The sequence below is a fragment of the Vigna unguiculata genome, chromosome 7, assembly GCF_037176805.1.
Source record: "Vigna unguiculata cultivar grain cowpea cultivar isolate G323 ecotype 2 chromosome 7, ASM3717680v1, whole genome shotgun sequence".
NCBI classification, from domain to species: Eukaryota; Viridiplantae; Streptophyta; class Magnoliopsida; order Fabales; family Fabaceae; genus Vigna; species Vigna unguiculata.
This window is the reverse complement of record NC_140798.1, coordinates 10,673,355-10,690,033: the sequence shown is the minus strand read 5'-3', so window position 1 is coordinate 10,690,033 and position 16,679 is coordinate 10,673,355. Positions and strand designations below refer to the sequence as shown.

The 16,679-nt window shown below is 30.7% G+C and overlaps 1 protein-coding gene across 2 annotated transcripts; it reads left to right on the top strand.

The window, feature by feature from the left end:
- The first annotated feature begins 9,311 nt into the window (after positions 1–9,311).
- LOC114191152 (protein fluG-like) lies at positions 9,312–15,993 on the top strand. 2 transcript variants are annotated; one of them, XM_085675507.1, is made up of 10 exons: positions 9,312–9,411; positions 9,688–9,884; positions 10,578–10,829; positions 12,393–12,460; positions 12,556–12,674; positions 12,744–12,852; positions 13,614–13,770; positions 13,854–13,949; positions 15,665–15,713; positions 15,836–15,993. In XM_085675507.1, the coding sequence occupies exons 1-10, from the start codon at positions 9,312–9,314 to the stop codon at positions 15,991–15,993; spliced, it is 1,305 nt and encodes a 434-aa protein (XP_085531633.1). The 2 variants fall into 2 exon arrangements, with proteins under 2 accessions (XP_085531633.1, XP_085531632.1); XM_085675506.1 differs by having other exon boundaries at positions 12,550–12,674.
- Positions 15,994–16,679: the final 686 nt, after the last annotated feature.

Genomic DNA, 16,679 nt, shown 5'->3' with positions numbered 1-16,679 from the left:
AACATATATGTGAACAGAGGCAAACGTAGACCAAGGCGCAAACGTAGACTGATAAGGGATGAGAATGAGGCGCCAACAAAAAGGCAACAAGAAACGTGAATGGAGGCGAAAGTTTATGCAAACGTTGTGAGAATGAAGTGATTTTGGGGTTTAGGTGATTTAGGTGTCAGTGATTTTGGAAAGGTAATATGAGTTAAGGAAATGTTTAAGTGTTGAGTGGGAAAATGAAATAGAAAAGAGAGGGAACAAAGTTTTCCAAAAAAAAGAAGAAAAAGGGGTACCGAGACAAAATTGGGATAGGGAATAATTTCATAAAATTAAAAAAGTAATGTTTTATATAAAATGACATTTCACAATGACATAATTTTAAATAATAGTATGACAATGTAAAAGACGGTGGTTAGAAACACCATATTATACATGTACATTATGGCAGTTATCAAACTAATGTATTATATTACAAAAAGTAACGATTTTAATTAATCGTCATGTTAAAAACGTTGTTATATACGTGATTTTTTGTAGTGAAAAAAAGAATAAATGAGAAGAATAATCCAAGAAAAATTTGTGCAAGAGAGATTCAAATCCATGAAAGAAGAGATAACAAAATAAGTAAATTTGTAGAATCTTTATATTATAGAATATATTCCTTTATTCTCTTGGAGTATCCTATAATCCAAACGAATTCTAGAGCTTGATCAAAGTTTGTACGATTAGAATGTCTTTTGGACAACTTATATCCAACACATGTCCCTCTCAAGTGCATATGGATGATTGTAACTTTTCCACTTCACCTTTTCAATAGCCAACTTATGCCTCATGTAGAGTAGTTGACACCTCATCAATGTCTTTTAAAAGACACTAGTACAAAAAATGATACTACATCGCTTATTTCGGCCCTATTAGATCGATTTTTTCCACCAATATTGTATCAGGCAATGTAGAAAGTAGAAGATATATTACATCGGTTCAAAAAAACCGATGTAATAGCGTTAACATATAGCCTTGGTTAAACTAGAACCGCTTTAATATTGGAAAAATTAAGCAATCAGAAAGAGGGAGATATTACATTGGTTAGTGTATGAACTGATGTAATTTCTCTTGGCAGTGTAAAAAATGCGCATATTACATCAGTTAGGTAGGAACCAATGTAATAGGGCCTATTTTTTTTTCAATACTGCATTTGTTTTTTTACCTACCCAATAACCTACAAAAGAGCAATACATTCTACATTCCAAACAATTCAAATTGTACCATTATAAGGTACAATAAAGTACTAAAGCCTATCAAAACTATTAGTCTAAATCTCTTATTCCATCTTACTATTTCTTTTGAAACAGTAAATTATCTCAAACAAACAGAGCATTAGATAGCCATTCAGTCAAAAGGCCTTTTTTCTTCTTCGACTCTCGAGCTTCATTGAATATTGTAGTAAATGCTTTAACTTCATGGACAAAGCTCGAAGGCACAACATTTTTGTCCTCTAATTTTGCAACTCGATGCAAAAGGGTTTGAAGCTTGTTCCTCTGTGTAAGGAGCTCATCGAGTAATCATGTATAAATGAACTTTGAATTCATTTATGAGTTGAGTTGATTTGAACTTTCGGGGTTGTGGGATCGAAGACGGACTTGCAGGAGTAGGAAAGAGTTGTTGAGGAAAAGCCATCAATTCAAGGATACTTAAGGGATCCTTGAAAAGTTGCATCGAGTCTAGTGGCATGGGTGCTATTAGAAACTTTGGAGATAGGTTCAGTGGTTTCTTCTATCGTGTTTTCCATCTCGTTACTCTCCTCGAAAGTTCGATCAGCCTTAGGAATAACTACTTCAACAGCCACATCGATTTAAGGATCTATAAATTATGTGCATGAATTAAAAGGTCAAACCTTAATGATAAAGAAGGAACTAAGGCTAAGAAAAAATGAGGGTCTAGGTCGGGTTATATGAATATAATTATTCGGCTTAAACCGGGTTTAAATGGTCGGGCTCGAAATTTAAATTATAGATCCGTGGATGTTTGACCTGACCCGTAATTTGAATATAAAATCAAAAGGTTTAATGTGAACCCTAGTTTTGAATCTTCACCAAAGTAGTGGTGGCTTCATCAGTTCACCTATCTTTGACACTTCCCTTTCTCATTCTGTGAAGAAGATGTTGTGTCGGTGGAGGTTTGACTCTGCATCATCGTGGTGGCTACGTATGTGGGTAGAGATTCGATGCAGTGTTATGGTGGGTGCGGTGCGATGCAGTAGTTATGGTGCAATGTAGATCTGCATGTGTGGGTGGAGGTGGTGGCATGCGTCGTCACAGTCGCTATAGTGGTTGTGGCGTGTGTCGTGGTGGTGGTTGCCATACGTTGCAGATCTAGCGGGTGGATGTTCGAGTTGTGTCGTGGTGGGTGTCTAGGTTGTTGGCGCCATGGATGCAAATGCAGATCTTCTATGTAACTTAAATCGTAATTCTTCTTCTGTAAATTTAAATGTAGGTTCTTCTTCATTAAATTTAAATTTGGGTTCTTCTTTTGTCACTTTAAATTTGAGTTCTTTTTCTATGATGCTAAATCTGAGTTCTTCTTTTGTGATGTTAATCTAGGTTCTTGTGTGATGTTAAATCTGGGTTATTCTTTGTAACGTTAAATCTAGATTTTTCTCTATAACGATGAATATAGATAACCTGATATCCATTCGTATGTAATCGTATTTAATTTTTTTGAAACTGACTAACATGATTCTTGAAATGGTCGGGTATAGATTTAAAATAATAAATTTGGATTGTGTTAGATTGTTCATATTGGACTCGAATTTGGCCTAGACCTAAGGAACTTAGAAGAAATCGAAAATGACAAAGAATCAAATCACCTTGAACAACATTTACCTCATTCTCAATGGCTTCTTAAGGGGTTCTTAGTGGCACCATTTAAGTTTCTTCCTAACATTGACATCAAAACAAATAAGTGAATGCAAGAGACATAAAAGGTGAAGTAAAAAGTGAAATTGGTGTAAACATACCTCTTCAGGAACTTTAGTAAAAGGTATGAGCAATGCATTAAATGCAAAGATTGTGAAGGGATGGGTAATGTTTCGAACGATCAATAGGAAAGTGTGCAAAGCAAAGAATGTGAAAAGGCTTAGAAGTGAAAAGTTTTATAAAGTATCAAGAGAATACTTGTTCATGAAAGACATGAAGCAACATTCTCTTGAGGGCATTTGTTGAGGGCATCGAGAAATAATTAAATCAAAGAAATAAATAAGCAAATTGTCATGCAAAGGGTGGAAAAGATATTTGTCCAAACAAAAGGATCGATAAGAAGAATCGAGAAAAAGGCACTACTAAGACATTGAAAGAAGCTTGATTGAGATAAAAAGAAATTGAAAGAAGCCTGATTGAGGTAGAGAGAAATAAAGAGAAGGGAAATCAAGGTAGAGATTAAAGCTAATTCAAGAGAGCAGTTATGCAATAATTGTTGCAGAACGTGGAATCAATGAGAATATTTTACACTATGTGGATAATTTAAGCCAGTTACTTCAATAAATGTATTTTTTTATTTTATTTTATTATTATGTCGAGTAACTATTAGAAAAGGGGGAGAAATATAAATATATAGATCAAATGTAAAATAGAGGTGACCAATTGTGGGTATAATTTCAAGCAGGTTAATAACACCGCAAATAGGAAAAATGGCTTACCTAGTGTTGGTTGTAGCAATTTGAATCACTATTTTCATTTATTTACTTTACTAGTTTTTGATCTACTCTTGGTAATTTACTTTCTTGAAATTTATATTCCTAAAACCCTTCATCTTCATTCTCTTCTCTTTCTATCATTCTTCATTTTATCCTTTTAATTTATCTACCATCCCATTTGTGGAAAAACAAAAACTATCACAAAATATGATTCTTGGAAAGAAATGCACAAATTATTGATTGAAATCCATATTAAGAGAGAGTTTAGTAATTTAATGATCTTTGTGGCTTTGATTCATAATATATATGAGTTGTTTGTCAAATTCATTTTAAGAGTGGATGCATAAACACTCAAGCACTTTAAGGCAAATTGAAAATATATAAGTTTGCTAGCACACTGTAAACAAATCTGTGTCGAATAGATTGGGTTCATTGAGTAAAATTGAAAAAAGCAATGAACCATAATCCTCGAGACACATTTTCAATCCAATATAACATACACCAATTCACAACATTTTCAAATAATTATTCAAAGGTAAGATCAATTAGAATAACTATTAGAACATTATATTCACATGACCATGTACACATACAACATGCGTTATAATTTAGTCACACGTCGCTTGAGCTAAAAATGCATAAAAAAACAATTCAAATGACTTTACAATTGGATTGGACCTTTACCAGTAAGTCGAAAGCAATAATTACCTAGAACAATTGCTCCACCAACACTTGAACTAATGTCTTGATTCTAAAATTAATTGTTTGATCAAGTGTTTACCACTTGACAAAAAACTATAACTAATAGTGAGGACACATCTCTCTAATTAAGAGCATTACAACCCAAGTTATTATGACTTGTCGACCTAATATACGCCATGGACATTTGATGCAATGCAACATTCAGAAATAGTTCAAAACCTAAAAGTATCAATTCTAACTCTCGTATCTTGTTTAAACAATAGGTTGTTCTTCGATCAATTTCATGTGTATATAGAATCAAATAAAATATAATTATTCAACACTTAAAACATGACAAAATCATAGATAAGTGATATAATTAAGTTCCTTTAAGAAAATTAAATTTTCATATAGTACATAGTTTCTGCTACATATTTACTAATACTTGGATAAAAACACAATATTCATGAATTAATAGAGTCTGGTGAGATTATATAAGTTTAATATAATCATGAATTAAAATATTTAAATATAAATTTGAGTTTTTTACCTTCTTGAACATAGGTTAGAGAACTCTATTTTTATTGATAAGGGTTAAATATGTTTTTGATCCCTTAACTTTCACTGAAAATTGGAATTAGTCCCTTATCGAAACTTTGGACCAATTTAGTTCTTCATCTCTAGAAATACGTGGATTTTGTCCTTTTAAACAAATTTTGTTAAGTTTATTTGACGTTTCAAGTACATTTTATGATAATATTTAAGTCTCTTATATCGTTTGATACATTTTTGCTTCAATATTAAGTCAAATACTATCATAAAACGTGTTTGAAATGTTTAATTAACTTAACAAAATTTGGTTAAAATGTCTAAATCTACACATTTCTAAAATTGGGAAAACTAAATTGAACTAAAGTTTCGAGAGGGACTAATTCCAATTTTTACTTAAACTTATGATATTAAAAATATATTTAACATATTGATAGTAATAACCAACTACCTAATATCATCTACAAAAGAGTTCATTTATTAACTAACATTTATAACCATAACTTTTTTCATGAATTAGTTTAAATTTTATCCTTAATCTAAATTATTTATAACCATAACATTTATAGCCTATTTTTATTAAAATTTTATCCTTAATCTAATTTTTTTTACACGAAATAAACTTTATATCCTAACGAAGAGACTCTTTATGTTTTTTATTTATTTTTTATACCACAAGAGACTCTTCATTTATTAATTGAGTCAATAATGGTATTTTTTAATCACCGACCAAAAGTATTAATACATGAATGAATTAAAAGTTTAATTAAAATATAAATTTGAGTTTCAGTTGGAAGTAACTGAACTCCTTTTTTCTAATAAATTTTGGAGTTTAGCCTAATAAAAGAGAGTGTCATTGAGAGTATTATAGTATTTCTCCTAATAGATAAATAGATATATAGAGAGGGAAAGAAGTAGACACAGAGATTTTTTAATTTATTTTAAAAAATTGTATATTATATATTATTCTTTCATAAAAATATTAACTGCTTTTATTTTCATAATATGTTAAATGCGTTTTTTTTTATTGAACTTGTTTTAATAAAATATCCAGGGAGGAGGTTATGGGGAAATAATGACATTACTCGAAAGACATTAGCGTTTCTATATTGGAGGAAGAGTTATGAACATTTTTTATTGAGTTTTATAAATAGCATTTCGTTAACAAGAAGTGAGAGTCAACAAATTTTGAGACCACTTCACTTAGAGGAATGATTATATTTCCAATTCCATATTCTTTCTTTGAAAATTACATGATCTTAACTCCCATTGTTTTAAAATTTTAAGAATATGTTATTTTAAATAAATTATTTATATGTTCATTGCAATTGTATATAATTATTTCATCTTTCCATGTACACAATTCTTTAAACTTACTAAGTATGAAAAATCTCTTCTATTTTACGTTTTCTTAGATAAATTTTAATTTGTTTTAAATTTAAAAAGTTAAATATACAATTATAAGATATATACTAGCTAGTTTTAGATTTTATTAAAAAAGATCGAATTCCCTTACTTTAGAAAGAACGAGAGGAGAGAATCAAATGTATATTTTAATTTAACTTTTACTTCGTGTCTACATTAAACATTTTTTTGTTTGTGAATAAATATATTTGCTGACTCAATTAATAACTAAAGATCCTCCTCATTGTAAATAGAAGTCGTTAAAGTAAAGTTTATTTCGTTTAATGATATTTTTTATATTAAGAATAAAATTCTAATAAAATTACATGAAAATTGAATTATTTATCAACAAAACTTATATATAAAATATTTAGTTGAACATTTTTCTTACACAAATAATATTATTGTGCAAACTTTACTGCCAAAAATTTTCAGACATTTTTTTATCATCAAAGCTTTCAATTTTTACACATTTTTCCTATTAGTTTAATTTTTAACCGGACATGAAAAAATTGAAACAAAATATCAAAATCATATAATTTTGTAAAAATTAGTGATTTGGTGATTACCGAGTAATATGTCATTATTCCATTAGAATTTTAACAAAGAGGTACAATACATAAAAGTTAAGAGTTTAATCTACAGTAATATATACGTCTTTTAATTAAATCGGTTAGAAAGTTAGATCGAAAATTTCATTTGAACTCGATGTCATTATATTTAAAGTTGAATTTATTTTAAAATAAAATATGAAAAATGAGTAACTCTTATAATTGAGCAATAAAATATAAAATAAAATAAAATAAATCTAAAATAATGTCACAATTTTAACAATATAATCTGGCTACTATTTTTTTTTCTTTTTCTTTTATACCTGCAATCATAAGTTAAATAAAGTGTTAAGTGTGTTTTTAGTTCTTGATGAAAAAAAAAATTAGAATTCATTCATGTTCCAAAACTTTAATATATTTTAATTTTTAAACTTTAAAAATTTATGGTTATAATTTTTTTAACGCAATTATGTTTTTTCATATACTAACGCGTTTCATGCTAATATTTAAATTGTTTACACCATTTGACATATATTTTCGTTTCGATATTTATTAGAAAGAACTTTTGACATATTAAAAAAAAATTTAACATAATCAAAATAAAAGAACTATATTCATTCAATTTAAAAGTTTAGGAACCATAATATATCAAAGTTTTAGACATAAATGAATCTTAATTTTACGTCAAAATTCATAAATTAAAAAATCTTAACTATTAAATAAAAGTCGAGTTAACCAAATAAATAACACTTATAGTAGATGAAACATAATGTTATCAAACGATATCTAACTAATATTCCATAAACAAAAATAATACAGTGAGTCACCTTAAATTTGTTAAAAATTAAAAAATGCGAATACACAGGCACGACAGCGCCTGTGTGTTCGCTAGTGTTTATAAAGGGTATTAAAATATCCACATATACCAAGTAACTACCATAGATTTTATCTACGAATACCCATGGGCATGGGTAGTTTTGTCATCCCTAATTTTACTCCACCATAGAGGGTATATTCACTTGGAATTGAACCATCCAAAAAATTTTCATACACCTTGCATCAAAGCTAACTAATGCCTGCGTGTAATAACCACATACCCTGTATCAATATTAACCAATGTCTGTGTATAATTATAGCTAAAGAAAACTCATCACAGCCTTCACAATCTGCCCGACTGTCATGTGTCACAATCCTCTACTTTAAAATTTGACCAATTAGGAGATGCCACATGTCATATTTCTCCACTCTCAAATATGATCAACTAGGAGTTGCCACGTCATCTCCTTCTTTCTCAAGCATATCTACCAACACAAAACCTTCATCTTCATCGCGCAATTATCATTAGACATCGTTGTCCACCACTCCATAACCCACGTAGATTAGAAGAGCTCATTTCATCGTCACATCGCTTTCCACTACGTAGCATCCCCGGAACTGCTACGATAATAACAACTCAGCTCCTCTATTTGACCACCACGCCCAAATCTAAAATGCAATTGCCCCATCATTGGACAACCACCGCATGCAATGCCAGAAATTTGAACCACTACCGTTGCACTCGTCAAGCTTGTCAGGCCGGAAGACACGAGCTCTACGTGAGCCATGAAAAATCACAGCAACCCAGTTGTAGATCTTGCCGGAAAAGCATACTACAAGCATTACCGGACCAACACCTCCATGCATAGAAGCAGATCAAGCCTCCACCATCACTACGCACATCACCTTTTTTTATAGAACAATGAAAGAACAAATGAGAGAAAGATTCAATATTATTATCACACAAAGAACACATACAACATAAAACCTCTCCATTTTTTTGAATCTTCAAATCAGTAGGTAAACAATCATAGAATAACTTCCAAAAAACTAAAATTTTAACTAGTGGCACCTCGTCTAACCAAATTAAGTTTTCCCAATCCACACATTTCATACCAAAAGAATAAAGCTTTTTTACAACTTGTTCGAGTTACATATTTCACATTCATGTATTTCAACCCAAAATGAACATTTAAATATCAATATCCAATACAATAAAATTCATTCTTAATCCAAACACAACTCAATTTAGTAAAAGTAAATCTAATTGTCCTACCATGTTTTTGACTAAGAGAACAAATATATTACACAAATAATATACAATAACTAGCATCAATTAATTTGATCATTCCTTCAAGAATAAAATTAAAAAATAACTTATTTTTTTTCAATTCCAATTTACCTTAATTTGAAATACTAACTCTAATTTTTCATCACTGTTTCTCTAACCATCTTTTTTAGACATAAACATCATAATCATCTCCAAAATGTTAAACAAATGAAAAAAAAATGAAAAAAAATAGTGTATTAAATACCTTTTTGTCTCCTTGTGTCTTTCATTTTATTTTGAATTCTCCTTAAGAAAAACTATTTTCCTATTAGCCTTCTTGTTACTTCTTTCTCATAACATGATGCACTTCTCCTTCTCCTTCCAATTAACAATATTCTTTGCAATTTCAAGTCTTGTCATTCTGTCCAACCCAAGGGTGACCGCCATTGAAGGTATGCATTGTACGGTATAAATCTTATATTGAGTAAAGATGATAAAGTTGAACATTATATAAAGATAAAAATATAACTATTTTCTTAAGATGTTAGTTAAAGGTGATGTTGATCTCTTATTTGAATTAGACTCATGGTGTTGTTTATTTCTAATGATCTTATCTCTAAAGATCATTGTAACCTTTTCCATATCTGATTTTCACCTTCTTTACATAGTCTTTTCATTATATTAGGATGTGAAAACGAATGAAGATTTTGCCTTGTATATATTTATTTGAATTTCAGTAGAAGAGGGAGATGGAATGGATTTTAGTGAACTGAGAAAAACAGTGGAGGAGATTGAAGTGGTGGATGGTCACTCACACAACATAGTTGCATTTGACTCAAACTCCATCTCTAGTGGTTTTGCCCAGGCCTTCATTGTTGGAGCCTTTGCTGATGCTGATGCCATTGCTTTTGCACAAACCTCTCTAACATTCAAGGTTACTTCTTCATAGCTTTTGCAACTATTCTTTACTCTCCAACTTGATTAATAAATTAATTTCATTTTCAAAAAAAAGAAAAAAAATATATATATATATATATATCCCGTATACCCAATAGTCTGATATCGCTTAGGTATCAAGGTCAATAACAGTTTAAATATACACATTCTTTTCACCATCCTTCAAAACGCCTTTTATAAATAAAATCGTGATAGAATTTCAGAATTCAAAACGGTTAATGTGATGATTAAACCTAATGAAAGTGATATTTTTTCTAACCCTTCGTCGGAGATGAACCTTCATTCTTCTTAGTCCTCCACTGATGACTTATTTAATACAGTTAATGCATATATTATAAAACATTGAAACAAACCAACCTCAGCTTCATGATAAAATAATAAAATAACATTCAAATATTTATATTTGTTTTCCTCGGTAGAGAGAATAAATACTCTTATATCTATCGAATTACATGAAGTGAGAAATGATAGTGATATACTCTTTTATATATTATTTTTTATCATTGAGTAAAATTTATTAGAAAAAGTAAATAATAAGTAGATGAATATAGGTTCAGTTTTCATGAATATGGAGGGTGCCTTTCTGATTCAAATTACATTTGCATGATTATTTTTATTTTGGTAAAACTTTGAATATTTTCTGTGTGGAATATGGTTATAATAAAATCAGAGAGGTTTAAGAGATGTTGCTGAGCTGTACGGAACGGAGGTATCTTTGCAAAGCGTAGAAGAATACCGCAACGTTTCTGGAATAGAATCCATCACCTCAACGTGCTTAAAAGCTGCAAAAATTTCTGCCATACTAATGGATGATGGCGTAGAAATGGACAAAAAGAATGAAATACAATGGCACAAGAATTTTACACCTTTTGTTGGCAGAATCTTAAGAACTGAACGAGTGGCCGAGCAAATCCTTGAACAAGTGAGATACCAATACACATTCACACTTTTAATGTTTTGTTTTCATTTTTTTTTGTTAAATATATTTATATTTTATTATGTTTCTAGTCCCTAAATTTGGACAGTAAATTAAAATTTATCTATATTTTAAATTTTAATATATTTTGATTCCAAGTTTTAAAAATGAATGAGATAAGAATAATCTTTTTCGGTTGACAATGTTAAATATTTTTAGATGTTACTAAATTGATATTTAAGTTGGAATACATCAAATGATTAAACAACTAATCTTAACCTTGTGTTTGGATGATGTATTCAACAATGCTGAGAAATTGAAATGCATTGTATTTGAATTGCTTGCAATTAAATTTTCTTCATTTTCTAAATAACTTGTTTGGATAAAAAAATTAAAATACCTTACATTTCAATTTCTTGTTTGGATAAAATAATTGAATTTCTTGTGAGACAAAATTTTATTTTATCAATATTTATTTTAGGCTTAATTATGTTTTGAGTTCATGATAAATTTGGAAACGGGTCAATTAGGCTTGTCAGGTCAACTGGTCGGTCGGGTTGTTGGGCCTGCCTGACACGTCTAAGTCATTAGGCCCGCCTGACACCTCTAGGTCGTCAAGCCCGCCCGACACCTCTAGGTCATCTGGCTCGCCAAACCCGTGTGGGTCGTCAGGCTTGCCCGTCTTGCTTGGGCCATCAGACCCACTGAACCGTCTTGGTTGTCAGGTCGGTTCAGCCTGTCTCTGTCTTCGAGCCCACCCGTCTCGTCTGGGTCATCAGTCTTGTTTGGGTCGTCGGGCCCACCTGACTCGTTTATGTTGTAGGGCCAGTCCGGTCCGTCTAGGCCGTTGGGTCAGCACGACACATCTTGGTCATCGTGCCTACCTGGGTGGTGTGGGTTGTCGGGCTTGACCGACTTGTTTGAGTTGTCGGGCTTGACCGACGTGTTTGAGCTGTCAAGCTCGAACAACCCATATATGTCATCAAGTCACCTCCGTCCGTCTAGGTCATCGGGCCTGCCTGACCCGTCTGGGTTGTCGGGCCTGCTCGACCCGTTTGTGTCGTCAGGTCGGTCTAATCTGTCTGGATCGTTTGGCCAGCCCAACCTGTCATGGTGTCGACTTTGCCGGGTCCATTTGGGATTGAGTCTAGAGTGTGAGGTTGAGGAGAAGAATTTCAAATTCTACATTTTTTAAGGGTATTTGAATTTCTTCTAATTTAACTAATTGAAATACTTCAAAAAAATGCATTCATTTTAAATGTTTTTTAATTTCCCTATCCAAACAAAGCATTTTATTGCAAAGAATTTCAAATTCTCCAAATAAATGAATCACTCTCTTGAATTGACACGTCAAAAAGTTTAACGTGTAAAATTATATATATATGAATTCTAATTTTTTGTCAAAGTTTAAAGATTAAAATATATTTAACATTCTCTTCTATTATAGTTTTATAGTTTTAGGTGTTTGATTGATCTCTTGTTTTTCTTGTACTTTTATCTACTTCTTAGCTATTCATCTAGTTTTTCAATTTGTTCTTATCTTATACTTATATCTAATGCTCTCTGTAGGGTTTGTCAAATGGATCTTCATGGACAATCGATTCATTTACCGAAGCATATGTCTCAAAGTTGAGATCATATCCTTTAGTTTACATGATTCTTTATACACACATAAGTTCTTAGCTTAAAAAAATAATCAATGTTTAAATGGGTTCCTTAGCACCACTTTTACAGTTGCTAAAGAGATATATGCCTTGAAAAGCATAGTTGCATACTACGGTGGCTTAGAAATCAATTTAAAAGTAACTAAAACGGAAGCTGAAGAGAGTCTGAGACAGGTTTTAATAAATGGTAGGTATGAAATTTGGTTTTGATAATATCTTTTTGAGACTATTATTTCTCACCCTTCTGTATTTTCAGCTACGAAGCCTATCTATTTACTGTATCACAGAAATCTTGTTGACTATCTCTTCTTGCAAAGTTTGGAAATTGCTCTAACTTATGACTTGCCAATGCAGATACACACAGGGTAATTGATATATTTTATTTTGGTATTACTTTTACCTTATTGGTATCCAAATTTTTTTTAATAGAATTCAAAAAATCTTTGCCAGAAATTGATGCTTCAATATAGAATTCGGTATCAAAGATCTCAAATCTATTAAAGATAAGATTAAATTACACTTTATAAATGGAGATCATCCTTACCTTATTTTATTGTTGGAAATATAAGCGATTCTAAGTTTTATCTTTTAGATAAAAATGTGAAAGTTCTTAAATAACTTAAATGATGAAACTCATAAATTTATTGTTTTAAAATTTTGGTTTGGAAGTGATGTGAATTTCGAAAGGTTCATCACTTATAAATCACTTAATCTCATTTTCAATATGGTACAAATCTTAAAGTGTGAAGAGATGTGTTAGAGATCTTAAATCGCTTAAAATTATGGCCAATCATTTAATTTTCAAAGATGTAGTGTGTTTTCCTTTTGTTTCAACTGCCAAGCACAATAATTTATTAGCCAAACAAGCCTTTTGTGATTAATCTGATTCACTTACCTGATATTTCATGTAAACAAAACATTACAATTTATAGATTCTATTTTCTCTTTTCGTCTTTTAAGTCTTAAACTCTATCGAGACACAATTATTATCTATTAACTAATACAATAAACGGCTAATCCTTTATTATTTAAGTTTATTGTATTTAAGTTTAATCTAACATTATTAACCATGATATACTGCTAGGTTATACCTATATACACTTAATACTTTTGTTTCTGCAACTAGGTTTGGGGATAGGCTTTTGGATTTGAGGAAGTCCAATCCTCTTCATTTCCGATCAGTTCTTGAGGACAAGAGATATTCAAAGTGTCGGTTTGTTTTCTTACATGCCTCCCATCCATTCTCAAAGGAAGCATCATATCTAGCTTCTGTTTACTCCCAGGCAAGCATTTTATCATTCATGGCTTAATTAATGCATTGACTTGTATTATATCAGAATTTCAATTAACCAAATTTATCCCTCAGGTTTACCTTGATTTTGGGTCGGCAATTCCAAGGCTTAGTATGCATGGGATGATTTCAGCAGTTAAAGGTCTATTAACGCTTGCTCCAATAAATAAGGTGACAACTTAAGCAATCCAAATACTTGTTCACTGAGAATAGAATTTTTCGGATAAAGGTAAAGAGCTAGAAGAAAGAAAAAAAATCATGTGCTATATGCAGCAAAATTAGAAGTTCACAACCCCTTTTCATCCTGTTCTCATAAAAAAAAAAAAATAGGCAGACTAATTTGTGGTTCCAGTTTAAATATAAGTAATTTATGCGTAAGATTTGAATTCTCTAATCTCCCATTTGATATTGGCAGGTATCAAAATGCATGCCTAATTTTGAAAGTCAAATTTCACTTCTTTTACCATTTTCATGAAAATCCTTGCTTTTTATTTTCAGTAAAGAATCTTCAGAATGTGTATAAAATGGAGTCATTTTATGAAATATACTAAAATATAATATAGAATGCAATTGTTAAATATGTACAAATATGGAGTCCTCACATATTTATATTTATATTTATATTTATATCTATATCTATATAGAAGACAAGTGTTAAAGTGAAATCCATTTGCACAAGGACTCATTTAGGATCTTTAGAGTTAGAATTTAGTAGAAAGCTTGAAAAATTAGTTAAAATGTGGATTAGAAAGAGATTGAAATTCCAATCTAAGCAATATTGTTAAAACATCAATATCTGAAGTTGTAGAACTCCAAATGACGTGATTCCAAATCGATGTGAAAGTTGAAGTTCTGGACTATAATTTAGGCTTAAGAATCATTAATTTTGGGTCATTATATCAAGAGTTACGACCATAAGATAAATCCGGGTAAAATTGGTTTTTCTGAATTTGGTTGAAGAAAGAAAAAAAGGAATATGAAAATGTGGAAAGAAATAATCACTCTTTTCAAGGGAGACAACACATATATAAAGGATGGGAAAGTCCTTTCCTATAGCCAAGGGATTCTTGAATCACTCGAGAACTTAGGAGAATCTCTCTCACTAAGATAGAAGAAATAAACTCTAATATTTCTGAATAAAACTCAACTTGTCTTCATTGATGAAAATGATTCAGCTTACATAAAAGTTTTAGCCATCAGAATTACAAAAGATTTATTAATTACAATTACATCTCACATTAGCCACTATTTACTTCCGGATTGTAACTGAAATTATGGCAACCAAAAGTCACCGAAAAGCATTTAGTTATGCATCATCTTAGTCTTTCAAAGGCTGGTTCATAAGTTGTCAAAAATGGACTCTTATTATAACTTGAAAATAAAACAAAACTAAAGCTCATTAATTGATTAACCCAAAACATAATTTTATTAGCCAATTTTACAAAGGATTAAGCCATTATTTAAATAAACTAATCAGTTAGAAACCGCAAAAAAAGTAACACGTTAGTCCTCCTCCATTTGTGCATGATGGCCTTCATCAACTATAGATAAATTAACTTTTAGAGAATAAAATTTATTGTAAACAATAATATAATATATTGCGTCATTTAAGGCACATTTTCATTATTTTCATAACAAATTTCAACTAATGATGTTTGGAATAGTTTAGTTTCTTTAACAAAAATTTTCTTTGTATCTTTTGTAAGTTTAGATTGGTCTCATGTTCGTTTATTCTTATTTTCTGTTTTAATAATGTTTTAATGGGATGATAAATGATTTGTATAATTTAAAATATTAATATAATTGAGATATTAAAATACATAATGATACTTAATATAAGTTTAAGGAAATGCAATTGTATCTCACAAATAAACTTTGCACTGCAGGTGATGTTCAGTAGTGACGGCCATACATTTTCTGAAACCTTCTACTTAGGTTGGTTAACATCAATATGACACCTACATTTGAGATTCATGCTTAAGTGTTTGGTTGTGACAGTTTTAATTTCAAATGTTTTCCATGATTACAAGTTGAAATCATAAGTTCCGGTTTCATAGGTTCAAAGAATGCCCGCGAAGTTGTTTTCTCTGTACTGCGCGATGCATGCATCGATGGTGAGCTCCTAATTTTGGAGGCTGTTGAAGCTGCAAAAGACATACTTGCACGAAATGCAATTCGCTTCTATAAGATTAGTTCCAACATCACTGTCCCTTAGTAAGGGAAGCACTTCAGAAGTAGTCATGTTAGATAATTGAATGTGCCTTTGTTCATGATGAACAATCTCAATGTTTCTAGCTGCATTCTTTAATAAATTAAACAATTTGTTTTCTTATTATTGGGTAAACTTAAATGAGGATAATTGAAAAAATACAAAAGATAGAAGTGTTTCTTAGTAACAATTATTGAGTTCATTAAATTGTACTTTACTAGTTGTCTTTAGGACTAGAAGTTCATTAATAGTATTTTAATAGTAGTTGAGTAGTTGACTAGTTGTGTATTAATTGTATTTTAGTAGTAATATTTATTGCATGTGGTTTAAGGGCCAAGATAGAGGGCCTATACTACTTAAAGTTTCACACAAGTCATAATATAGAGAGTGTTTTATCCAAAAAGACTTGTTGTCAACAATTTGGTATCAAAGCTAGAGAGCTTAGTGTCTAAGTTCTTAAGAAAGATTATTTGAGAGCCAAAGAGTTTGAGCGAGATGGCTAACCTTGCAAACAATATGTCTTTGACTAAGTTAACAAAAGTCGTCAACTATGACAAATGGAGTATGCAAATGAAGGTCCTCCTTGGTTCCCAAGAAGTATGGGAAGTAGTTGAAAATGACCACCAAAAACTAGTAGACATTGAAGAATAGACGGTTGCCCAGCTTGTTGCATTAAGAGCAATGCGAGTAAA